Source organism: Dipodomys ordii, unplaced genomic scaffold, assembly GCF_000151885.1.
Source record: "Dipodomys ordii isolate 6190 unplaced genomic scaffold, Dord_2.0 Scaffold206, whole genome shotgun sequence".
NCBI classification, from domain to species: domain Eukaryota; kingdom Metazoa; phylum Chordata; class Mammalia; order Rodentia; family Heteromyidae; genus Dipodomys; species Dipodomys ordii.
Genome location: NW_012267422.1, coordinates 875,675 through 903,348, shown reverse-complemented (window position 1 = coordinate 903,348; position 27,674 = coordinate 875,675). Strand labels below are relative to the sequence as shown.

Genomic DNA, 27,674 nt, shown 5'->3' with positions numbered 1-27,674 from the left:
CCTTCCCTCTAGGCTTTTTGGGTAGATTTTGCAATCAGGAAGCCTATTAGGAGAACCTGGAGAGACTATAAGGTCAGGCTGTTTTACTTTGGTTCTTTCCATGGAAGGTTGTACTCTGGGAACTAGTAGATGAATTATGATTACATACCTTATATAGTTGTAGATATTAAATGAAATAATGAATTCTAAAGAATCTAGTACCATGCCTAATACAGGGCAAGTGTTTAATAAGTATCATTATTATAGCAATTATTTTACATTTAAAAGAATGGAGTTAGGAGCCTGGTGCTGGTGGCTCACGCCTGTAATCCTAACTACTTAGGAGGCTGAGATTTGAGATATTGTGGTTCAAAGGCAGCCTCGGCAGGAAAGTCCATGAGACTCTTATCTCCTATTACCACTGTGACTCAAAGTGGCAGAGCACTAGCCTTGAGCAATAAAGCTCAGGGATAGTACCAGGCCCTGAGTTCAAGCCCCATGACTGACAAAAAAAAAAAAAAAAAAGAATGGAGTTATAAAAAAAAAACAGGAGAAAGCAAGGAAAAGAGTGATTTTGTCCAAAAAGAAGTGTGCTTGACTTTTGCAACTGTAACCTTTGTAATAATAATAAAAATAAGATAAGAATGGAGTTAGGAAAGATGTTCTTTATGTGATAAACCAGCTGATGTACTAGCAGAGGCTACTTAGAAAACAGGGAGATCCTTAAAAAAAATCTTTTGCTTTGATACCTACTCACAAGGACTTTCCTTTTTCCAACATTTCTCTCCTAAAAAAGTGTAAAAGAACCAGGCGTTGGTGGCGCATGCCTATAATCCCAGCTACTCAGGAGGCTGAGATCTGAGGATTGCGTTTAAAAGCCAGCCTAGGCAAGAAAGTCGGTGAGACTCTTATCTCCAAATAACCACCAGAAAACCAGAAATGGTGCTCAAGTGGTAGAGCGTTAGCCTTGAGCTGAAGAGCTGAGGGACAGTGCCCAGGCCCAGACTTCAAGACCCATGACCAACAACAACGACAACAAAATAAATAAATAAAATAATCTGTAATGCTTCACCACTATTCTTCAGCAATTACTATAGAGGTCTTCATGATCCTTGCACAAAGATAAATTGATGAATTTGTTGAATGAAGAACAATGTGGCATAATGTTTGTCAACTCTCTGCCCCCAAAAGAACATAATAAGAAAGTGATGCCCTTCATCTGACCTCACATTCAGATAAAATCCAGGTTATTTGGGTTATACTCTAACAGCCAGAAAGAACAAACAAATAACATTCTTTAAAGTTTTTGTTGATGAACAATGCTGAAGGAGAATAAGAACAAAAACATATCAGAAAATTGTAATAACCAAGTTATTGGCTAATGGTGTAGAACAGTGAAATACTAGATTTTAACTGTACATCCAGTTGGTTTGTTATAAAGCAGCTATTGTATATTGGTAGGCTATCAAACAAGTGCTGCTGTGGTATTTGCTTTATTAAATTTTCTAGTTGATTAAATACACAAAGGAAGGTAACCAAATCATTAAAATGAATGATTAACTAGAGTATAAAGTCTAAGGAAAATGTTTACATTTAACAGTGCTGGAAATAATTTCCATGGAATATCTAAATAGATACATATATAAAATCAAAGAGTTCAATGCTTGATAAGAAATGTACTCATTATCTTGCCATTGTAATTGTAACCCCTCTGTACAGTATGTTCACAAAAAATAAAAATAAAAATAAAAAATAAAATCAAAGAGTTACTAAAGCAAAAAAAAAAAAAAAAAGAACTGGGGTTTGGAAGTGGTAGAGTACCTGCCTAGCAAGCATGAGGCCCTGAATGACATCCAAAAAAGAATGACAGATGCTACAAAATAAATGAATCTTGAATACATATGAAGTAAAAGAAGTCAGACACAAAAGGCCATACATATGTTGTTTGATGTCCAATAGATGAAATATCCAAAAAAGGAAAATGCATAAATATAGAGGGTAGATCAGTGATTGCCAGAAGCTGGAAGAAAATGGAGGATGAGGAGTGATTGGTAAAAATTACAGTTCTTTTTTGGAGTGGTAGAAATGTTTTGGAATTCAATCATGGTTGTATAACTATGAATTTAACACAAATCATTAAGTTGCATGCTTTCAAAAGGGCAACTTCAGTGGTATTAGTTATTTCTCAAGAAGGAGAAGAAACAGAAGGAGGAGCAGCAAAGGAAGAGGCAGATAAAGGGGAAAGAGGAGGAAGAGAAGAAGGAGGAGTGTAAAGGAGGAAGTGGAAGGGGAGAATTAGAACAGCATGAAACACTGGAATAATATATATCAAGACTACTTAAGTGATGCGAGAATAGGTGAGATTCTTCTTATGGGCATATATTAATTTATATATGAACAACTAAATAAATACTCCTAGCTGATAACCTATCCCTAGGTAGACAATGCCTTCCTTTTCTTTTCTTTTTTTTCTTCCTTTCTTCTTTCTTTCTTTCTCCCCCTTCCTCTCTCTCCCTTTCCCTTCCTTTCCCCTCTCCTTCTCCCTCTCCCTCTCCCCCTTCTCTTCCTCTCTCCCTCCTCCCTCTCTCTCTCTCTCTTTCTCTCTCATGGGGCTTGAACTCAGGGGCCTGGGCACTGTCCCTGAGCTCTTCAGCTCAGGGCTAGCGCTCTACCACTTGAGCCACAGTGCCATTTCCTGTTTACTGGTGGTTAATTGGAGAGAAGAAACCCAGGCTAGCTTTGAACCTCAATCATCAGATCTCAGCCTCCTGAGTAGCTAGGATTACAGGGCATGAGCCACCACACCTGCCAAACTTAGGCATTCTTAAAGCAATCCAATCAGATGACTCCTGAAAATATAATCTCCAATTTCAGGAAAGTAAAGCACAAAGAGATTTAGTAATGCACCAAGCTTCATACAGTCAGGACTAGAACCTAAGTTGGAAAGTTCCAGCTCAGGTTCACCTTCACCCTTCGTGGCCTTGCTATAGTGTCTTTATACAGGTCTTGTCCAATAGACAGTAAAGGTTCTCATAAAGTCCTTAAGTCATCTGTAGAGTTCTAGGTTACATATTCATAAAGTTTATAGTCTATTTCCTTTCATTTACAAAATGGTTATGTCTAAATCTATGTTTCTTATCAGTATTGTGCCAAATAAAGTTAATAGTATTTATATAGCTTGATTACAAGTTCCTAGTATCAAGACATTAATGTGTGCTTTCTGGGCTAGGTCCACAGACTGGAAGTTAAGGGTTACTGGAGAAAATAATTACTGGTCCAGGTATCCCTTTGAGAAGTGAAAAGATGAATTGTAGGCAAAGCAATCAGCAAACCACCCCCCAGGGTAGTATTCTGTTTCCTTGAAGTGAATGACAAAGGCTGCTTTGTCCCTAGAGCAACTTGGAGATAGTCTGGGAAAGGTACTTTTCAAAGTAATTTCAAGCTGGTATAACAGAGACATTTGAGTGAGGATGGCCCTGATACTTCATATCATTTACTATAGTCACAACCATTTGTGTCTTATAAACATATAAAGGCAGTGTACTCAAAGACAAAAATACAGCCGAGAAGCCCCTGCTCAGCTGCTGAGACTGTCCATACGCACTTATTTATATCTTTCATAAATGGGTTGTACTATATGGAATGCTTATAAATTAATTTTTGGCTTATATGTCAGAAATGCTCTTTTCATTTCCTTCAAAAGTATCATTCTTAGGATCTAGCAGAAATATATCTAATATTTAAGAATATATGGGCTGGGAAGTTGGTTCAGTGATAGAGTGCTTGCCTCACATACATGAGGTCCTGAGTTCAATTCTTCTGTACCACATAAGCAGAAAAAAGCCAGAAGAGGCAGCTCAAGTGGTAGAGCGCTAGCCTTGAGCTGAAGAGCTGAGGGACAGTGCCCAGGCCCAGAGTTCAGCCCTCACGACCGACAAAAAAAAGAAAAAAGAAAAAATATATACATATGTTTGTAAATAGTATTTTTGCAAATTCTTTCAAATTAACATTCCTACAGCTCTGTCTCTTTTTTTTTGTTGTGGTTGGTTGTAGGGCTTGAACTCATGGCCTAGGTGCTGTCCCTGGGCCTCTTTATGCTCAAGGCTAGCATTCTACCACTTGAGCAATTGTACCACTTCCAATTTTTGAGTGGTTAATTGGAGATAAGAGTCTCATGGAGACTCTTCTGCCTGGGCTGGCTTCAAAGTGTAATCCTCAGATCCTAACCTCCTGAGTAGCTAAGATTACAGGTGTGAGCAACCAGCACCTGGCAGCTCTGTCTTTTGACATGCCAGCAACTATTTTCTTGGGATATAGTCTTGGCTGAGCCAAACAATACCTATATTATTATTATTTTTAGAATTTACACTCTAATGGCCTAATTGTTCAGCATTTTAAGTTGTCATCATTTCTTCTTTTCATTTAAGTTTTATTGTAAAGGTGATGTACAGAGGGATTATGTACAGGTAATGATGATCTTTCTTTTTGAACAATGTTAACCCTCCCTCATTTTTCTCCCACTTTTTTCCCTATAATACCTATATTTTTAAGTATGATAGGAAGCCACTGGAGGGAGAGGGGATGAGTTGAAAAATGATTTGAATTGGTTTGGGTCTTTAAAAGTTTATGCACTGGTGAAGTGGCTCAAGTGGTAGAGCACCTGCCTAGCAGGTTCAAATCCCAATACTGCAGAGAGAAAGAGAGAGAGAGAGAGATTATACAGTGATGCAGGGAAGCCAGCTGCTCAGGCAAAAGTGGGCAGTGACTCAAGCTCAGATGGAGACAGTACAGATGGAGAGAAGTGGATAATCTCTGCAGGTGTTTGGTACAGAGCGAACGTCACTTCTTAATTATTTGAATGTAGGGATTTTGTTGTTGTTGTTGTTGTTGGTCAGGGAGCCTGAACTCTGGACCTGGGCACTGTTCCTCAGCTCTTCAGCTCAAGGCTAGCGCTCTACCACTTAAGCCACAGAGCCACTTCCTGCTTTTTCTGCTTATGTGGTGCTGAGGAATCCAACCCAGGGCCTCATGCATGCAAGGCAAGCGCTCTACCACTGAGCACCTTCCCAGCCCCTGAATGTAGGGACTTTAAGGAAAAAGACCACTTGACAACTCCCAGGTTCTTTTCAGCTGAGGAGATATGATGCTGTTTACAGGCTAGAGGAGGAATCGTTTTGAGGACAAGCTGCAATCATACATTACATGGGTTTGCAATGTCTTTAAATCTATTTAGATTAAGTATGCAGTTGTATTATCAGCATCTGGAGCTCAGGGATATGATCAAGAGTGGGGGTCAGCTTTGGAGTCATCATCCAGGTAGAGTTTGAGTAGAGATGGTGTTTATAGCATGGAAGTAGATATGATCACTTAGAGCAGGGCTAGGGAAACTTTGTTCTGCCAGGGGTCATTTGGATAATTATTACATTACTTTCAGGCCACACAAAATTATCAAGACGGAACATCAGTAGATGAAGAGAGTCAATGAGAAGCACATGTCTCCTGTTATGTACCAAATGATTCCAGGGGCCTTTGCCAAGGAACAATGGGGTATTTTACTACTTCAATGTATATGCCCTACTCTCCAGCCAACTAAACTACATCCTATCCACATAGCACACTGCCCAGGCTGTTCTGTGATGAAAGTCTTTTAATTTCTTCTATACCTGAGGAAATTCTGATTCTCTGTCAAAACTCAACATATGCCATTTCTGGCATAAAGGTGTTTTTTAAAACATTGTCTACTAATAGAACAAAATTTGAATAAGTTTTAATGCTTAAAAAATAAGTGATGTGTGGCCTAAAATTGTATTTTGGCGATAAAAGTTTGGCCCAAATCAACCCAATACATCAGAATTATACCCTAGGTTGATCTATAAACAAACTGTAACCTAATATAGTACATACCCTTGGAGCCAAGCAACTGACTCCCAGCCCATCATAACAGGTGAATCTCTACCCAATTAGAGGCTGAAAATCCCCAAAACATGATTGTATAAGGCAATCAAGGATTTTTGTTTGCATTACTTTTTTCCATTTGGCTATCAATGAAATCTGCACATATGGTAGATGTATTACCTAGAATAATAATTGAAGTTAATTAACATCTTCAAAATTAGATTTGTTGTAACTTGCCCTTTAATGGAATAGAGACAAGTTTAACCATAGGAACAAACTCTTCATACTCCTATTTCTAGTCCTTGTTGGGTAGGAAGGCAGGGAGTGAAACATTCTGAGAATTGTGTATCAGCTCTAGACTCTAAACCCTGACAGAAAGTGTTATCTAATTTCAAGTACCTCACTTCCTTATCCAAACCAAACAGTTTCCTCAAACTGGTGGGATTATTGTGTGTATGAACATAGTGCTAGCCATTTTGTGACTCTTCACAGACAAAATTACTATCCCCAGATCAAATCCACTATTCCTTAGCAAGCTGTATTTCTTTTGAGAATCATGAAACTAGGCCATAATTTTTGCTTGTTTACATACTTTCTTGGTCATCACTGCATGACTACTTCATTGGCAATGACTTTCTTATCCACCCTTGTATCCAATATGTTTATACAAAGTAAGTTTCCACAAATGCTTGTCAAAGCCCTAGATACATGAACTCATACCTGAAGAAATCCATTGTCTAGGATTTTTTTTTCAATGTTAACTATTTAGAAAGCGATCTAACCCATTTAAAATCAGAATTTAGCCATACCTTTATGTGAAATCAGAAGTCAACAAGAAGGATCCCAATAATAACAGCAGAGGACATTGGTCAGCATTGATAGTACCTACCCAGCTCATCCTGACAGAAGCTCCCTGGAGGATTGATATATTTCATGGTGCTTACATCTAATTTCCAGTTGTGCTTGGTGCATTTAACAGACCTGGATGGGCAAAAAAATCACATTTAACTTCACAATGTAGTGAAAATAAAAAGTAGCCAAGCACTGGTGACTCACACCTGTAATCTTAGCTACTCAGGAGGCTTGAGATCTGAGGACTGTGATTCAAAGCCAGTCCATGAGACTCATCTCCAATTAAACACCAAAAAAAACAGAAGTGGTACTGTGGTTCTCTCTCTGTCTCTCTCTGTCTCTCTCTGTCTCTCTCTCTCTCTCTCTCATTCATTCTTTCCACACTGGGGTTTGAACTTAAGACTTTGCACTTGCTAGATAAGTGCATTTTACTGTTCAAGTAGGGCCTTGCTTTTGCTTGGGGCTGGGCTCAGGATATGGTGTTTCTATTTCTGCCTCCCATGTAACTAGGGACCATGGGTGTACCTGGCTATACCCTTCTGGATTTTATTTCAAGATAGCATCTTGGATTTTGCTCAAAGTGGCCCCAAACTGCCATCCTCCCATCTCTGCCCCCAGCATAGCTGGGATTTCAGACATGCACCATCACCAGACCCTGAAGCATCCAATTTCTAATACTAAAACTACCTATGTTAACATATATGCATATCATGCTGACATTTCCAAACTTGATTAAACCCAGAAGTTTTGTTGTTGTTTGTTGGTCATGGGGCTTGAACTCAGGGCCTGGGCTCTGACCCTGAGCTCTTTTTTTTTCTTAATATATATTTTTTATTGTAAAGATACTGTACAGAGGCCTTACAGTTAGGTAAGGTAATGAGTACATTTCCTATTGAGCATTGTTACCCCCTCCTTTGTTTTTTCCCTACTACCCCTTCCCTCTCCACCTCCCCAACTCCTCCCTCCCCACTCCCCTCCCTGAAGGAGTGGGGATTTACAACATAGTGGTATTGTACATCTCATTGTTACAATGTGACCCTGAGCTCTTTTGTTTCAGGCTAGTGCTCTACTATTTTGAGCCATAGCTCCATTTCTGGATTTCAGGTGGTTAATTGGGAAAAAGAGTCTCACACACTTTCCTGACCAGACTGGCTTTGAATCATAATCCTCAGATCTTAGCCTCCTGAGTAGCTAGGATTACAGGCTTGAGCCACCAGTGCCTGGTTATACAAAATTTTCAATGTTCTTTTTTAGTTATAAGGCAGGAAGCATATTCCACACATCAATTTATAAAGGATTACTTCATGCCACATTCTTTCTCATTAATGAGTAGCAACAGCCTTTCAAATATTAAGATGGAATATTTTGTTCAGCATGCTGGTCTCTGAAAGGAAAGACTAGAAGAATATACTGCTCTTTGGTGGCACAACAGAGTAAAACTAGGGTTAGTTGCCTTCAAGACTTTGAAATGGAGAAAGCAAATCTGCTAAAAGCAATCACTTTCTTTAGATGGGCAAGCTGCATGTAGAAATAACCTGGGACTGGAAGCGTAACTCAAGTGCTAGAGCCCCTGCCTAGCAAACACAAAGTCCTGAGTTCAAACCCAAGTAGGGCCTAAAAAAAGAAATCTGAGTCCTTGTAAACAATCCCTAAACACAAGAAGCTCTTGTCATCATAATAAGAATAATTAATATTTATCAGGTGCTCACTCATCACGTAACATTAGATGAAATTCTCTTAGATACGTTTAATCTGCTTGTCATGGTCTTATTCTCTCAGGAACCTGACAATGGGGGTCAGACTTTTTTTTTTTTATAAATCCCCAGCAGTGTATAGACCTTAAGCTTATTTTCCAGCTAATGGGTATGGAGGGGTGGGGAGAGGCAATCCAGGAAAGACATGCTAACCACAAGGCTTTAATGCCTACTTAACTGACAAGCTAAGAGCACACTGTGAAGAGAGAAGAGGAAAAGTGAAATCTCCAAACTGCAATGGAGCCTGCACAGGGATGGGAGATGTAAGGCTTCCTTGCCCTAGTCCGCTGGGGAGATGGTAAGCCACCAAGCCAGCACATTACCTGCTGACACTCCTGGAGCAAATTTGCCTATCCTAAAGCATACAGTCCTTGTTTATCTCCAGTGCAAATTTTGGATTTTGTTGTTCTTGTTGTTGCTGTTTTTGCCTGTGCTGGGGCTGGAACTCAGCTTCTGGGCATTGTTTCTGATCTTCTTTGGCTCATGACTAGTGCTTTACCACTTGAGCCACAGCAACACTTCAGGCTTTTTATTTTCTGTTTATGTGGTACTGAAGACTCGAACCTGGGGCTTCATGCATGCTAGGTAAGCACTCTAACACTGAGCCAGATTCCCAGCCCTCCAGTGCAACTTTAACCGGGTTGTTGTTACTCTTGGGTCTGCGCAGCTCTAGCTGAGGAGCCAAACAAGCTCCAGGTGTGACAAAGGTCTCAGCATTAAAAACAAAAAACAAAAAAACATCTAACAAGATATGGGGCTGGGTTGTGAAATTATACACACAGTAAAGCACACTTGTATGCAGGTGTGGAAATGTTCTAGACTTGGGTGAATGATTCCTGAACAACTGTAGCAGGAAACTTGGGCTATTTGCTTCCTCTAAGTACACTAACACTGGTCTACCTACACAGGACGTAAGAAATAAGGTAGACAATATACTAGAAGATTTTTTTTAAAAGCCCAACATCACATGACTAATATCACATAAATCAAGGTAAAAGGCTGGGTTACTCATACAGCATTACTGGAGTTGAGCAGATAGTGTAAGAACTCTACTGGCTCTGCCAAGCAGTTGCTGAAAACAAATGATTCTGCTGTGGCACTGGAGAGCATTGCTCTATATGAGCTTTCTCTAAGAAATAATCAGAAGAGCCACTGTTTGGGCAGGGATACTTGGGCCTCTGCCACTTAAGTTTTGTAGTCACAGCTAGGTTGCCAAGAAAAGTCTATCTGCTTTTCAGCAGGATTAAAACAAGTGGCTTTTTCTCTACCTTCCAGCCACCTATAAAGACACTACTGGAGGAAGGAAATGTACAAGAAGCTTGTCTCTAAATAAAACATCAGATAAAGGGTGTGTCCTTCCCATGCCCTCACCCTAATGTTCAGAGACAGAGACCTGTAAACTACAAGTTTTATTTTTAAGAAGCTGAGGATAATTTTGCAGCCCAAGTTCTTCAAAGGAGAGAAGAAATGTAAGTAAAACATACAATTTTCAGGCTTAGAGAGATAGCCTAAGTAAGTAAAAGTAAAGCTTAACAAAACTTACTAGGGGAAGCAATCAGCTGATTGGTTGGTTTAAAATTACCAGGATACTCCTCTGAACAACTAACTCTTCTGAACACCTAACGAACAGTTGAACAAAATGAATATCAGGAAGCTGAGACTTATTTTGTTGAGGGGGAATTTTCAGGATAGAGGGGGCAGACAAATAGAGAGCGGAAGAGAAGAGTGAATAGTTATAATATTCAATGAAGGTATATGAAAATGAAACCACGTAACTCCAGGGGATGAGTGGCACTAGGAAAGATGAGAAAGACATTGATTAAGATGCATTATATTTATAAATTGATTTGTTGAATTGAAACCCCCTGTGCAACTACTTAACGATAATTTTTAAAGTTGTAAATAAGAAAAAAATAAAATTATGAGGTGAACCCCTTTCCTGTCCAACCCTAAGAGCAAACAGGGTCACCAGTGAGAAAGCAAAGGATTTTCAGTACCTTCCATCTAAATCCTCAATGTCTTTTATGAACAGGCCTCCTTGGTGCTTGCATAAGTTCTTGCATGCCTTCAGGTGGTTCTTATTCTTGTAGAAGATGTAGTCTTTACCTGTGCTCTTATTTCGAAAAAAATTGATGCCTTCCTTCAGGTTAGCAACTTCAACAGGTGACAAATGCAGAAGGATCTCAGTTGTCTGTTTCGCCCTATAAAGAGGCAAATATTTTGCAGGGAACATTAAGATCTGTTCAGTTCTAAGGGACAATCATTTGGACCTATCATCTCTAAAGTCCATTTCCAAACCCCTCCCTCCAGAGAGCTCAGACTTGTAGCCCCTCAATAGAGCACTTCCCCCGACCTCTGAAAGTAATAAAAATCTGCATCCCACGTGGTGAAGTTTCCTCTCTTTTTTCCTAGAGAGTGGAGATCTCTCTCACTTGCCTGTCCATAGTGTGCTGGCTTCTGGGTATTTAAAGAATGACAGTTGCTCCTTCCAGTTCTAGGGCACGTTGGGCTCCCACAGAGTCTGCTTGGAAAGAAAATGTTTACACCAGTTCACTATTTCCATTCACAATGTTTCCTCTTTCTTTTAAAAGCCTAAGCCCTATCTCTAGTTTTTTAAAAGCCTCTGTGCTTTTGCCTCAGCCCCTTTGCTTTTGCATCTTTTCTTCTGCTTGAGATGAAGTCCCTCCTCTTGGTTGCTTCCCAGCCTTTCACCTCTTTAGCTAAGGCCACCTCCCATGTCAAGTCCACAATCTCAGTGAGGTGTGCACCCTGTAGAATGTCATTTATAACAGAGCTGGGCTTGCTACCTGCTCACTTCCACGTGGACATTTGCAAAGCACTCACTAGTAAGGGAGTTTTATCTCCCTTACACCACTCAGCAATCTGCTTTTTCCTAGTTGGCTACAAAACCTTCCCATTGCACTCAATTTGAGTAATTTCCAAAGATCACTCAATTTGTGTAATTTCCAAAAAGCTCCAGCAGCAAATGCAGCATTGGGTCTTTTTATTTTTTCTTTTCAAGAAGAACTACATATCTTACATTTTTCAAACCCCTATTTCTGACTACACATTTAAAAAAATGATACAACTCTGTACCATCAGGGAACCTAAGTTTACCAAAGGATTTTCAAAATGTGTGTGTGTGAGGGGGGGGGGGGGAGAAAGAGAGAGAGAGAGAAAGAGAGAGAGAGAGAATCCAGGTGCTTAATATTATTTTTTATTCTAAACTTAAAGTGACCAAAATTATCTCCTCTTGTTAAGCAAAAATTGGTTTGGGACCCAAGTATGTTTGTGGCAGTTTTGCCTTCAATTTTAGAAGTACAACAAGTTCTTTTAAATAAGGAATAAAAATAATTGAAAAAAAGCTGCAAGGGAAGAGACTCAGAAATACTACTTCCAAATTTAAACCAAGGAAGGCATAGTTCCTCAGCTCCCATTCCTTTCCTCAAAGGACATCTTCCCAGTCACAGTCACTCCATCCCCAAATTCCTGAGAATTCTGTTTACATTAAACTTTAAAATTATTCTAAAGATTAAAAAAATGATTTTGATAGAAAGTCATTTAAAGCCTCAGGTATCCTTTCATGACTCTGTTCTTAAGATATCTAAGTCCAAGCTTATATCAGCCCAGATGCAACTCCTAGACTAATTAAAAGCATTAAAAGAAAACCTTCTTAAGCTATCTTGTTTCACTTGATTGAATGGATCACAACAGCCAAAGCTCTACGTTAGATTCTAAGTCAAGCCATGCATTATAGAAAGTAGGAAGTACTGTTTCTTGCTTTATGTGAAGTCACAGTAAAGCCTAAGGCAAAAGAAAAATAAGATGTGCTCCTATAAATGTGTCTTTGTGTATATTTTGAAATAATAGTTTTATCAAAAGTATTTTAGATGATATTATTGATGAATGCATTATTATTATTAAAATAGTATTGCATTAAAAAAATCAAGAAAAGATCTGGACACTGGTGGCTCACTCTTGTAATCCTAGCTACTCATGAGGCTGAGACCTGAAGATCCAAATTCAAAGCCAACCCAAGCGGAAAAGTCCAAGAGACTCTTATTTCCAATTAACCATCAAAAAACCATATAAGGACAGCTGTGGCTCAAGTGGTAGAAGAGTAGCTTTGAGCAAAAGTGGGAACCTAAGGCCCGGAGTTCAAGCCCTAGTACTAGTACAAAATAAAATAAAATAAATCAAGAAAAAAAATTATAACTTCTGGTTTGGTATGAAAATAAACTAAATTAAGTTTTATTGTGCCTGTTTTTCAATGTTATTTATTTATTTATTTATTGTCAGTCATGGGGCTTGAACTCTGGGCTTGGGTGCTGTCCCTGTGCTCTTCAGTTCAAGGCCAGTGCTCTACAGCTTGAGTCACAGCACCACTTCTGGTTTTCTAGTGGTATATTAGAGATAAGGGTCTCACAGACTTTCCTGCCCAGGCTGGCCTTGAACTGTGATCCTCAGATCTCAGCCTCCTAAGTAGCGAGGATTACACCAGTGCCCAGCTCTATATTCTTTTAAAATAGCAAATACCAAAAATACCAAAACACTTTGGAGAGCCATGCATTTTTCCTTTTACCTCAGATTTGATAGTTTGTGCTGGCAAGCTAAACATATAAGTTTTTGGCATGTTATCTGTCATGAAGTTTTTGCCTTAATTTTTATTTAAAAATATGTTAACAGAATATTCCTTAGGCAAACAGTCCCATCACCACTGAGTCACACCACTTACCGACATAACAGCACTGTTTCCTGGGGAGAAATAATGACTGAAACTAAGCTATGATTCATCTCATAAACAATTCATTTATCTCACCTGAATTTTCTCCATTTTAAGTATGTCATAATAAATTTGCCTCACTAGTTATCATAGGAAAGTACCAGGGTTTTTTTTTTGTTGTTGTTGTTTGTTTGATTTTGTCAGTCATGGGGCCTGTACTGTGGGCCTGGGCACTGTCCCTCAGCTCTTCAGCTCAAGGCTAGCACTTTACTGCTTGAGCCACAGCGCCACTTCCGGCTTTTTCTGCTTATTGGTACTGAGGAATAGAACCTAGGGCCTCATGCATGCAAGGCAAGCACTCTACTACTGAACCACCTTCCCAGCCCAGAAAGTACCAATTTTAACAGTGAACATTACTGATTTACTGATTTCAAGATATGGTGGTATACAGCTGTATGCTCCAGCAGAGGACTGAGGCAGGTGGAACATGAATTTAAGGTCAGCCTGGACTATGTAGCAGGACATCTTAAAAGGAGTAAAGTGACAAAGCATAAAGAGTGATGGCTGGAAAACATTTTTGGGGGGGTCAGTACTGAGAGTTGAATTCTAGGCCTTGTGCTTGCTCAGCTGGGGTTTGAACTCAGGGCCTTGGGTTTGTTCAGATGGTTTACTCACTTGGCTGAGGCTTTTCCACTTGAGACATGCCTCTAGCACCACTTTTTGCTGGCTATTTTGGAGATGTAGCTTTGAAAACTTTTTTTTTTTGCCCAAGCTGGCTTTGAATCTCAACCATCAGGAACTGAGCCTCTCCAGCAGCTGGTAATACAGATGCAAGCCACCAGTATCCATCCTGAAATCTTATTTTGGAAACTCAAACTCTACATCTAAAAAAATATAGACTTCTGGGCTGGGAAGGTGGCTCAGTGGTAGAGCGCTTGCCTTGCATGCTTGAGGCCCTGGGTTCGATTCCCAAGCACCACATAAGCAAAAAAGAAAAAAGCCGGAAGTGGCGCTGTGGCTCAGGTGGTAGAGCGCTAGCCTTGAGCTGAAGAGCTGAGGGACAGCGCCCAGGCCCAGAGTTCAGGCCCACTACCGGACCCAAAAAAAATATATATATATATATAGACTTCTATGGGATAAAAATGTCATTTAGGCTTTGATACTGAATGGCCTACAAACCATGAAAGTCACTTCAGAGACCAGTGGCTGAGGCTTCTAAGCTCAGAGTTGACAGAAAGACAGAGATAGGCATGTCAATTTAGCTTCTGGCCCAAACAGGGCAGAGGACTCGATGGCTATGTGTCATACTCAATGTTTATGAATAAAAAGACTCAATATTGTCAAGATATCAACACTTTCCACTGGAACTTGGGAAGTATTATAGATTTATGATAATCTAGTTAGAATTCCAGCAAATTATTCTGAGGACATAGATAAACTAATTGTAAAGCTTATATAGAAAGATAAAGGATGCAGAATAGTCGAAACAATCTTGAAGAAGAACAAAGTCAGAAGACGTACACTACCTGACTTAATAAGATTGCCCATTTTGATAAGTATTACATTTCATTAGGAAATTGCAAATTAGAACAACAGTGTAGTAGGTTTATTACAACATACTTATTAGAACAGAGAAAAACCCAAATGCTGTCAACACCAAATGCTAATAAGGGTATGGAGTAATAAAAACCACTCATACCTTACAGTTTTAAACCTTCTTACAAAACTAATCATAGGGGCTGAGAATGTGCCTTAGTGGTAGAGTGCTTGCATGAAGCCTTGGGTTCGATTCCTCAGTACCACATAAACAGAAAAATTCAGAAGTGTTGCTGTGGCCCAAGTGGTAGAATGCTAGCCTTGAGCAAAAGAAGCTCAGGGACAATGCCCAGGGCCTGAGTTCAAGCCACAGGACTGCCAAACAAGCAAACAAACAACCAAAAAATTCAAATATTAGTATATAATCCAACAATTCTGCTCCTTGGTATTTATCCTTTTTTTTTTTTTTTGTAAGTCATGGGACTTGAACTATGGGCCTGGGTGCTGTCCCTAAGCTCTTCAACTCAAGGCTAGCACTCTACCACTTGAGCTACAGCACCACTTCTGGTTTTCTGAGTGGTTTATTGGAGCTAAGCGTCTCACAGACTTTCCTGCCCAGGCTGGCTTTGAGCCGTGATTCTCAGATCTCAGCCTCCCAAGTAGCAAGGATTACAGGCGTGAGCCACTGGTGCCAGCTCCTTGGTATTTATCAAAGGACTTTTAAAATATGCTCACACTGAAACATACACATGGATGCATCCAGAGATTTTATTCATAATTGAAATCTCAAAAATGACCAACATGTCCTTCAGTAATGAGAATGAATAAACGATATATCCAATGAACATTTGTGGGCTTTTATTCTTTATTCCTTTTTCTTCTTCTTTCTTTAATCTCCTGGTATGACCCACATATCTGACACACCAGTAGAATACTTCAACTATATAGAAAACTGTAAGCCTGGCTTAGAAGAAAGACAGAGAAAGGTCAGACACATTCAGAATGACACAGTGTAGCAGCCATTTCCTGAGAGAATAAAGAAGTTATCTCTATACAATAGAAAAGTAGTTACACAAGAAGAAACCAGATAAGAGGCCAACATTGGTTTTCAGGGCTGGTGGGTGACTTAGTCCCAAGCTCCACTTCGACAGGGAAAAGGACTGCCCAATATTCCTCTAACATACCCCACATGCAGGACTCCAATGTACACATGGATTCAATGGGTCCTAGTGGCAAACACTGCCAATCATTGTTATAATTCATTTTACCCATAGGGTGCTAGCCTGCACTGCCCAAGTGGGACTGAGTGCACTAGATCAGAAAGGAATTCCTATAGGGTCTGAGAACCAACTGCATATCTCTGAGAACTGTTAGCTAATTGGATAGGTCCTTCAAGACTTGGAGCTGGCTAGAAACAAGGCAGTAGGAGTAGTTTCTCCCCAGTCAAACAGCAGCATTAGAACCTTTACATGCTTTACCTTAACCTGGGATGATGGCAGAGAAACAGCACAACCTTGGCAAGGCAAAGTGGAGGTGTTTTAAGAATGATACAGGGATTCCTCTTCCACTAGAAGAATTACATCCATTCAAACTAGAACCTAGAGTAAGGTCTGAGACTGGAAGTATAGGTCATTTTGAACAGAGAACTCACTGACAACCAGGTCCATCAAAAACTGATTTGGGGACTTGTTTTTGTTTGTTTTTCTGTGATTATTTTTATGTTCATTTATTTTGGTTGCTTGATTGTTTTCCCTTCTTCCTCTTATTTTCTCATTGCTCTCACTAGCAATATACTCTCTCTCCTCTTCCCCCTACTTTAGAACTTTTATCTTTGCATCTATTTCCAAGTCTAACATCACCACTTGTCCTCACAATTAAACTTGGAACTACAACTGAGCTATTAGGTGCCTGTATCCATCGCATCCCATTCCCTACCATACCATTTTCCTTACTCCATATCTCTTTGGACACCTTCTTTACTCCTAATAACTTAGTTATAATTCTTATAGTACTATACAAAAACCCAGCCCCCATACCATGACTGGATGTATAGATAAAGCTAGTAGGGGTATCCTACTATATTTAATTATTTTGCTGGGTTTTGAATTAGAGAAGTGGTTAGAGGTAAGATATACTCCCATACCAGAGAGTGAAATGGCTCATAGACACACCTAAACAACATTCCCAACACCTAGTCTACTAAGAGTATAAAGAACAATCCATCAGGAAGACAACAGGCTACTAAAAAGCCCAAACCACAGAGTCCTCAAATGAATAAAACCCAACACAGAGCTATAATAAATATGAGAAAGCAGGAAAACAGCAGTGTCAGAAAGTAACCATTATAGAACAAAGGAACAGAGTGACAGTGAAGTAAAATTCAAAGGACTATCAGTAAGGATGTTCAAGACATAAAAGAGGACTTTTATAAGCAACTACATAAACACAGAACATACAAAGGATTAAAGCAATTCAGGAAAAAGCTAAGTTAAATCCAAGAAAATATAAGTGAAGAGCAAAATGAGCTCAAGATACCATAGCTAACCAGCTAAAAGAAATAGAAGACACAGATAAACAAATTGATGACGTAAGGAAGCCAACACAAAACTGAAAAAAAAAAACTCTCAATAAAGAAATAGAGAGCTGGGAATGTGGTCTAGTGGTAGAGTGCTTGCATAGGTTGCAGGAAGCCCAGGATTCAATTCCTCAGCACCACATACACAGAAAAAGCCAAAAGTGGTGCTGTGGCTCAAGTGGTAGAGCACAAGCCTTGAGCTGAAGAGCTCAGGGACAGTTCCCACACCCAGAGTTCAAGCCCTACAACCAAGAAAAAAAAAAAGATATAGAAATCCTGATAAACAACCAAACTGAAAGCAGAGATCAAAAATCAAATGGAAAGCCTCTCTAACTGAGTACATGATATAGAAGATAGAATTTTGAGGCTTAGAGATAGAATAGGTATAGTTGAAAAGTCAGAAGAAAATACAGGAATAAAAGGATAAAAGAAATATTAAAGGAGTTTGCAAGCACTTCAAGACCCAGTTAAAAGACCAAATTTATGTCTTATGGGTATTGAGGACAGAGAAGAGAGGATTGCTAAAGTAGTAGGAAATAAGTTCAACAGAATAATAGAAAATGTCTCCAATCTTGAGAAAGAAAAGCCCATCCCTGTACAAGAGGCTTTTAGAACACTCAGAAGAGCAGACCAGAAAAGAGCTTCTCCATGATATATTATAGTTAAAACATCAAACATAGAAAACAAAGATTACTAAAGCTCTAAGAGAAAATAGGCAGATCATCTATATGGGAAAACCCAACAGAATAACAGCAGATTTCTCAATCGAAACCATAAAAGCAAAAAGGGCTTGGAATTATGTATTTAAAACACAGAAAGTATACAACTGCCAACCTAGAATACTCTAACAAAGCACTCATTCATAATTGAAAGGCAAATAAAAATATTCTGTAATAAACTAAAGTAATTTATAGTCACCAGACTAGAACTATAGCAGACACACAAAGACATCCTACCCACAGCAGAGGAAAACCAATGTAAACTTGAAAGAGGTGGAGAAAAAATTCCTACCAAAAGAATAGACATGCATAAGGGGAGTAGAAAAGAATATAACACCATTTTTTTTAATGGGAGGAAAAAAGTCAGACATACCAGTTTTAACACTCAATGAACTCAATTCTCCAATCAAAAGACATTGGAGAGTTACTATATTAGAAATCAACCATCTGGTGACTACAAAAAACAAACAAACATCTATCTGACAAAAACAAAGACTAGTTCAGGGTGCAAGACTTAAAAAAAAAGACTGCCAAGCAAACAAATCTCCAAAACAGGCAGGAGTAGCTATACTCATATCTGACAAAGTAGATTTCAAATTAAAATTAGAAGAGATTAAGAAGGTCATTTTATGTTAATAAACTCACCATATCAAGAAGACATAACAATTCTTAACATCCATGCACTAAAATGTTATTGGACCCTTAAACACAGAAACCTGCAACACAATGATAGTTGGAGACTTTAATAGTATACCCTTGACAATAATTAAACAAGGAAAAAACTGCAATGACACCATAAACTAATTAGACCTCATAGACATTTCATCCAGCCACTGTATAATACACACTATTTTCAGAAGCTTATGAAACTTTCTCTGAAACAGATCATATTCTAGGTTATAAAGCTAGTCTTGTAGACTTCTAGCTGGGTGCTGGTGGCTCACACCTGTAATCCTAGTTACTCAAGAAGTTGAGAAGTGAGGAGTAAAGTTCACAGCCACTTGAACAAGAAAGTCCATGAGATTTGTGTGTGTGTGTGTGTGTGTGTGTGTGTGTGTATGCCAGTCATGGGGCTTGAACTCTGGGCATGGGTGCTGTACCTGAACTACTTTTGCTCAAGGCAAGCGCTATACCACTTCAGCCACAGCGCCACTTCTGGCTTTTTGAATAGTTTATTAGAGACAAGAAACTCATGGACTTTCCTGCCTGGGCTGGCTTTGAACCACAATCCTCAGATCTTAGCCTTCTGAGTTCTAGGATTACAGGCATGAGTCACTGTTGTCTGGCACCATGAGACTTTCATCTCTAATAAACTACCAAAAAAGCTAGAAGTAGAGCTATGGCTCAAGTGGTAGAGTACTAACCATGAGCAAAAGAAGCTCGAGGACAGCACCAAGGCCCTGAGTTCAAACCTAAGGATTGGCATGCACGTGTAGACACACATACTACACACACACACACACACACACACACACACACACACACAAGTAGCTTTTCTGCATGCCAACAATAAGCAGATGGAAATGAAATTAGGATATCAGAATAGCCTCAAATATACTTAGGAATAAACTTAACCAAGGAATTGAAGGACCTCTACCATGAAAATTATGAAACTTTGGCCAGGTGCCAGTGGCTCACACCTGTAATCCTAGCTACTCAGGAGGCTGAGATCTGAGGATAGAGATTCAAAGCCAGCCCAGGCAGGAAAGTCTGTGAGACTCTTATCTCCAATAAACCACTAGAAAACCAGAAGTGGCGCTGTGGCTCAAGTGGTAGAGTACTCGCCTTGAGCTGAAGAGCTGAGGGATAGCACCCAAGCCCAGAGTTCAAGCCCTATGACTGACACCCCCCAAAAGAAAAGAAAAGAAAATTATGAAACTTTGAAGAAAAATGTTTATGAAGGAACCAAAAATGGACCTCCTGTGTTCATGGCTGCCATAATTAAAACAATGAAAATGTCCATACTGCTAAAGGTGATCTACAAATTCAGTGCAACACATCAAAACCCAAATATCACTCTTCATAGGGATTGAGAAATCAATTTAAAAGTTCATATGGAAACACAAAAGGCCTTGAATAGCCAAAGCAATTCTGAATAAAACTAGCAAGGCTGGAGATACCACAATTTCAGAGTTAAAACTATATTACAAAGTCATAGTCGCAAAATTTGCTTGTCACGGAATAAAAACAGAACCAAAGACCAGTGGAACAGAATAGAGAACCCAGAAATGAACTTACACACCTACAGACACCTGACTTTTGACCAAGGAACTCTTTAACAAATGATGTTGGGAAAACTGGACATTCAAATGCAGAAGACTGAAACTGGATCCTGTCTCTCATCTTGTACCACTATCAATTCAAAGTAGATCAAAGACCTCAATGTAAGAACGGAAACAAGAAAGAGTAGGGGAAACATTGAAACTTATTGGCATAGACAGGAACTTCCTGAATAGAATCGTAGGATCTCAACATATAGAAGAAAAAATTGACAAATGATATTGCATCAAGCTAACAAAAAAGACAGCCTATAGAATGGAAGAAAAATTTTGCTAGTGGTATTTCTGACAAGAGTCTAATTACCAGGAGCTCAAAAAGTTAAACTCATAAATAATTACCAACCCAATAAATAAATGGCGGGGGAGGAGGGAACTAAAACAGAATTCTCAGAAGAAGTAGCACAAGTGGTCAATAAATACATGAAGAAAAGTTCAATATCACTGACAATAAAGAAAATGCAAACCAAAATAATACTGAGAGTCCATCTCACTCCAGTCAGAAGGGACAGTATCAAGAATATAAACAATAAATACCCTTATATACTGTGCAACCACTATGGAATTGAGTTTGGAGCTTTCAAAAACATAAAAAAAATGAAACAACAACAACAACAACAAACACTCAAGAATAGAACTATCCTATGATCCAGTGATGCCAATTTTGGCATTTATCCAAAAGAATGTCTTGATTGCAAACAATAAAGTCACCTGCACACCTATATTAACTGTAGCACTATTCATACTAAGCCCAGTTATAGGAAAAGCACAGATGACCTTCAACCAACAAATGGGTCTAGAAAATGTGAATATATATACATATGTTGTATATAAATTCTGATGTATGTATCCAGAATTTGCTAGAAATATAGGAAATACATATACCAATCCTTTTATTCCTAAAATCAGGAGACAAAACAAGGATATCTGTTCTTCCCACTTGAATTCAATATTTTAGTAGTGATTCTAAGCGGAAAACTTAAGCTAAAGAAGTTGAACTCATTATGAGTTGAGAGGAAGTGTAAAATTATACATAGCATGACCTTGAATAAAGAAAATCCTAAGAAAGTCACTAAAACCTTCTAAGCTAGACAACTTGAGCAATATAAAAAATATACAAAAAGCAATTACACTTCTTTTTTTTTGGGGGGGGGGGTCCGGTCATGGGGCCTGAACTCTGGGCCTGGGCGCTGTCCCTCAGCTCTTCAGCTCAAAGCTAGTGCTCTACCACTTGAGCCACAGCTCCACTTCCGGATTTTTTCGTTTTGCTTATGTGGTGCTGAGGAATTGAACCCAGGGCCTCATGCATGCAAGGCAAGCGCTCTACCATTGAGCCACCTTCCCAGCCCCGCAATTACACTTCTATAATGCTAGCAAAGAACAATAAAAAATGATTTAAAAAGTAATTCCATTGTGAATGTCATAACAAAGAACAAACATATAAATTTCACCAAAGAAATGTAAGGTTTGAACATGGAAAAACTGTTAATTGAAATAAATGACTAAATAAAAAGACAAAGACAGGAAGTGGTGCTGTGGCTCAAGCAGTCGAGTGCTCGCCTTGAGCTGAAGAGCATAGGGATAGTGCCCAAGCCCAGAGTTCAAGCCCCACGACCGACCAAAAAAACAAACAAACAAAAAAGACAAAGACATCCCATGTTTGTGGATTGGAAAGCTTAAAGACAGATGTTCTCCCCGAATTTGTCTTCAGACAAAGAAAATAAATTTGTAGTTGCTAGGGATATGGGGAAAGAGCACAGAAACAGACTGAATATTAGCACAGGATTTCCTTATGAGGCAATGGAAATATTCTAAGATTAGGATGTGGCCCTAGCCACAACTCTGCAAATATACTCTGCAAATATACTCAAGGCCATTGAATGGCACACTTCAGTCAGCTGGATTTTATGGCATGTAGGTCATGCACCTATAAACATGAAAGAGATATGGGCTGATAGATAATGTTAAGGGTTTTACTCTGGTCTTTGTTGTTTAAATGTTTTTCATTTAAATTTTTTTATTAATATATTAAATTAGACGGGAAAACAGTAAGAAAACCAATATCTGAAGGATTTCTTTTCAAAGTATGCACAATCATCAATGATTCTATCCACCCTTATGTCAGCTATAAATAACAAAAAGACATTACTACAAACTAAGTCATCCAAATTGCTTCTGGAGGATGACTTCCACTGACAAGGGAGTTCTGAGGTATACTTAGTAAGTTCACCATTTGCCATGCATGAGTTCTAATGACATAGACTTCATTAAGCCCAGGGCTAAAGAAGGAGACATATCCACAAGGCATCTTTGCTATCCTAATTCCATACCTTTCTCTTTCATTCTTTGACTTTTGGAAGCATTTAATATGGAAATAATCATTAGGCTTATAACCTAATAGTAATATTTTTCTCTATAATTGTATTATTGCATAACAAAACAGTGATACTGTGCCTAAGCTGTGGGGCACAACTATAATCACAGCACCCAAGAGGCTGAGTAGAATGTGTATTCCATGTCAGCCTGGGATGTCTAATGAATTCAAGGCTAGCCTATGCTACACAGGGAGATTCTACTTCTAAATCAAAACACGCAAAACAAATTAAAAACATAAAAATTGTCAGTAGCACAATACTACTTAAAGTACAAAGTTTATTCCAATGCCATTAATTTGTATATGCATCCATTTGTGTATACATGTTTAAATTTAGTTGAAACTGTATGTAAAATACTAATTTGCATAGCTACAATTACAACTTAATAAATGTCATTCTCCTGTAATCACCAAGTACTGCCCCTCATAGTCACCTACCTATATAAACTCTGGCAACTTGATTTTCTATCTATTCTTAAAATAGTCATCTGTGAATAGCATATGAATTTAGCTATGGCATTAAATTGACTTGTTAATTCTGTCCACATTCTTTAGAAAAACTATATCCTAGCCTAGCATACAATTACAAGTTCTCTTTCCCAGCTCCTTTACAGTAAAATATCTTTTGCAGTCATTATTAATGCACACATAACAGCTTGTTATTTTCTTTCCACATATCAAAACATTCTTTTTTTTCTGTAGATATCTTCTTTTCCTACCTGGTCATTAAACATATAGTTCCACTGGGCACTAGTGGCTTACACTTGTAGCTACTCAGGAGACTGAGTTCTGAGGATCAAGATTCAAAGCCAGCCTGGGTGGCAAAGTCTGTGAGACTCTTATCTCCAATTAACCAACAAAAAGCCAGAAGTGGAGCTATGGCTCAAATGGTAAAGTGCTGGCCTTGAGCAAAAATGTTCAGTGTCAGTACCCAGTCCCTGAGCACAAGTCCCAGGACTAGCACATAAAACAAACAATCATGTATTCCTCTGAGCTCAAATCTGTTCTCTCTTCGTTTGACATTTCCTTCCTAAGGAGTCTTACCCATTCCTTGACCTCAGCTACCCTTACCCCTAAACACAAAAGTTCCTTAAGCACATGTGTGAACATATTGGTAGAGCCAATTGTATTTTGTACATTATCTATTTTGGATGTCTTGATGTCTTAAAGATACCAGAAATTTAGTATGTCCAACACTCCAATCTTCAATTGTCCACATGACACCCTGTTATCTTCCTATCCCATGTTTAGGTCAAATCCATCACTTTCCCTTTTTTTTTTGGTTGGTCATGGGGCTTGAACTCTGGGCCTGGGCACTCACTGTCCCTCAGCTCTTCAGCTCAAGGCAATTGCTATACCACTTGAGCCACAGTGCCACTTTTGGTTTTCTGGTAGTTTATTGGTAATAAGAGTCTCATGGACTTTCTTACCCAGGCTGGCTTTGAACCGCGATCCTCAAATCTGAGCCTTCTGAGTAGCTAGGATTACAGGCACGAGCCACTGGTGCCCAGCCACTTTCCCTTTCTGAAGTCTACTTTACAACCGTCTTTCTCTACTGCTCTAACATAAGCTACTGTCATGCCCTTCTGGGCTACTTCCAGTTCCCTAACTGTCCACCTTGCCTCCAGTCTCTAATTGGATTCTAGATAACATATTCAAAATAACAAATTAAAATAATTGCACTCTGTCAGCCTTTCTCTCCCATGTCTCAAGAAGTGCTTCAATAACTTTTCATTGTTCCTGGAAGAAAGAATAAAATTCCTGTGCATACATAAAAGCCCCTTTGTTAAGGAAAAACAAACTGTCTCAGTTTCAGCTGCTTGATTCTTATAACAGAGGCACAGTAGCAGAATCTGAGTACTAAGCTAGCAGTACTGCAGAGGACACCCATTGAATATCCTTTGCTTTAGTTCTGAGTCACATTTCACAGGCTTGGAGGCAGGCCCCCACCTGCAGATGACTGTCATAAGACTCAGGTTATTTTACCTGTGCTTCTGACCAACTGGCTAAAAATCAAAGTTCCCATTACCACTTTTTCAGGTTCAGTCTTAGTGTTTCCCAGTTAGCATATCCAATTAGTAATGCTTAGATTTATATACTTTATGTTCTACAATACTAAGAAAAATATTCCCTCATTAGATATGACTTCTTCCCTCATAATAATATAATCAAGTAAAAGAAACAAAGGTATTTTGTATAGAGCAGGTCCAAATATACTTACGTTCTGGGAAGCTTTTATCAACCCTCACTTGCTGAGGATTCTGAACTGGTAAAGGGAATGTCTTCTCGGGTCCTAGCTTGACCAGTCCTGCAATGTCACTGTGGTTAATAGATGAGTTTTACACATCTGCAGATCGTACTGGGCCCTTGAGTCTGCTAACAGAGATATGGAAGAGGACTGCACCGATTAGAAAAGCACACGGTGGGTGATCCACAGGTCAAAGATTGCATCTTAGCTCTGAAGTATATGGGGAAGTTGAAAAGATTACCTCCATCTAGCCCAAAGTCCAGAAATTTAATGATATCTTCATCTTGAAAGGAGGTTAGTCAGAAAAACCTGACTGAAATGCTGTAGAGAAGGTCTGAGAGGTTAAAAGAGAGAGTGGAAGAGAAGAAGGAAGGAAGGGAGTGAGGAAGGGAGGGAGGGAGAGAGGGAAGAGAGAGAGGAATGAAGTCAAAAGAGTATTTTTGAATGGGTTTCTATGGGTTAAAAGCTCACCCAGGCTGAGGAACTGTTTTTGCCTTCTGTGACTGAGTTTACTGAGACAGATTTGATAAGACATCAGTCTTGCAGCAGTCATGCGCGTCTCATGGGACACCTATGTCTAGGGGGTTCCCTTAATCACACCTGGTAATGAATAAGTGAATAGCCTGGTCATCTAAGGCATTTGTATGCTTCCATACCAAGTACACAAATTACTCCACCTCGTATGCTCTTCTTGACACTTGTAGGACGAGTTATATTGAGATATCCCATATTGGGATAAAGTTAATTGATAATGTTTTTTATCCAGGCTGCCAGGGGAAGGGGATATCTATTATGTATCTGAATCAGGTTTTAGTGAGTCAAACTTTTGGTCAGAGCCATTCCTCAAGGGGAAATTATGTACAGACAACAGGAAATGGTCAACACATTGCTATTTGTTCCAGAGAGCTCTGTGTCCTGCACCGACCCACACAAGTTCCTTAGCATTCAAAGCCAAAGACCAGGGCTGGGAAGGTGGCTCAGTGGTAGAGTGCTTGCCTTACAGGCCTGAAGCCCTGGGTTCCATTCCTCAGTACCCCACAAGCAGAAAAAGCTGGAAATGGTACTGTGGCTTAAGTGGTAGTGCGCTAGCCTTGAGTTGAAGAGCTGAGGGACAGTGCCCAGGCCCAGAGTTCAGTCCCCATGACTGACAACAACAACACAACAAAGATAATACTTTTAAACTAGTTACTCTTACAATCCCTTTTAGCAAAGTTTCCTCACGAAAGCCCATGATACAGATGTCCAAACTGGACCCAGTTTGTCACATGATGCCTCTAGTTTCAACTGTCTCTTAGCTTTAATCTTTCCCCACAGTGGCTAGCTTCCACATGTCCCTGAATAATTCCCCCTTGGGGAATGGCTCTAAGGCTGGTGATGAATACTGTGACTAAAATCAGACGCTGGTTTAGCATCCAAGTCCTGCTCATGCGTACTTTTACTTATTTTTCAGTGTACAATAAAAGTCAACACAATAAAAGTTAATACTTTACAGGGCAAAGTATACAAGAGACCTGGAGCTTCCATGCCCTCTCCAAAGAGACCACCCTCAGGGAATTCACACATGTTCAGCTACGATGAAGCTCTCTGAACCTTGTCCTTTGGGTTTTATGAAGACATCATCGCATAGGCATGACTGAAGCATAGACAACTAGGTCAGTGTGTGCTAGAACAGCTGGGTGCCAGTGGCTCATGCCTGTAATCCTAGCTACCTCAGGAGGCTGAGGTCTGAGGATTGTGTTTCAAAGCCCAGCCCAGGCAGGAAAGTCTGTGAGACTCTCATCTCCAATTAACTGCTCAGAAAAAGCTGGAAGTGCAACTGAAGCTCAAGTGCTAGCCTTCAGCAAAGAAGCTCAGGGACAGTGCCCAGGCCCAGTTCAAGCCCCAAGACTGACAAAAAAAAAAAAAAAAAGGAAGTGATAGGACAACAAATTAACCAACTAATTAACAACAAACGAATTAGCTAATCCAAAGCCAACAGATGGAGGCCCTGTGAGGCCTGTCTGTTCAGATCTATCTTGGCATCTCTCAGACAGAGGGCCTGAACACAAGGTGGGATGTCTTCTGAAATGAGTGTTACCATAAACTCTCAGACAAGGTACATCAGAAGATTTTGTGACCAACTCCAAGGCAGGAAAATGATACGCAGGTCTCCAACCGCCTGGGGGAAAAGACATTCTTGTCTCTGTAGCCTGCCTTGGGGAGAAATATATGAGCCAGGAAAAGTGGATGAAATCCAAAAATGCAGATTTAATATTATTATCCCTAAGTGCTTCCTCTAGCTCATTTGAAATGATGCTCCTTCTCCTAATGACTTCTGGTCTTCCATTTCCTCATGGTTCAACCTTATGCCAAGAATGTTTTTCGATTCCCTTCTCTACATATTTAATTCTCTTTATCCTAACTGTAACCTAATTGTTACAGTTCTACCAGCAACTGTTCAAGGGAGACTTCTCAGATAAGGTCAAATCCCCCTGCAGAATGATGTTTACGGTGTGATGCACTTTTCTTTAGTAGACTTGCCAAAACTTGCAAGGTTTTTTTCCCTACAAGATTGATTCACCCCTCTGTTCCCTAGAAAAGCCACATAATAAAACAAAAAGAAAAACAAAAACACATCTATATGAGCTTGCATTTTCACAGCTTAGCACAGGAGAACTTTAATAAGTGTTTGTTGAAAAAAATAAATGAACATTTTGGTTAATATTAAACAGTAGTAATTTGCATAAAACACTACTTAGGAGCC

The 27,674-nt window shown here is 39.3% G+C and overlaps 1 protein-coding gene across 3 annotated transcripts in view; it reads right to left on the bottom strand.

Annotated features, from left to right (window-relative positions):
• Nucleotides 1-27,674, bottom strand: part of LOC105999993 (cytidine monophosphate-N-acetylneuraminic acid hydroxylase) — a 123,117-nt gene that overhangs the window by 50,041 nt on the left and 45,402 nt on the right. For 2 of the 3 annotated variants that reach the window (XM_013035175.1, XM_013035177.1), the window contains exons 1-2: nucleotides 10,478-10,786; nucleotides 6,764-6,855 (exon numbers count right to left, since the gene is read on the bottom strand). In XM_013035175.1, coding sequence (XP_012890629.1) covers nucleotides 6,764-6,855; nucleotides 10,478-10,713 — 328 coding nt within the window. In that variant the 5' untranslated portion in view covers nucleotides 10,714-10,786. Of the gene's footprint in view, nucleotides 1-6,763; nucleotides 6,856-10,477; nucleotides 10,787-10,916; nucleotides 11,002-27,674 lie in introns of those variants that run through there. The other variant, XM_013035176.1, reaches the window with a different exon arrangement.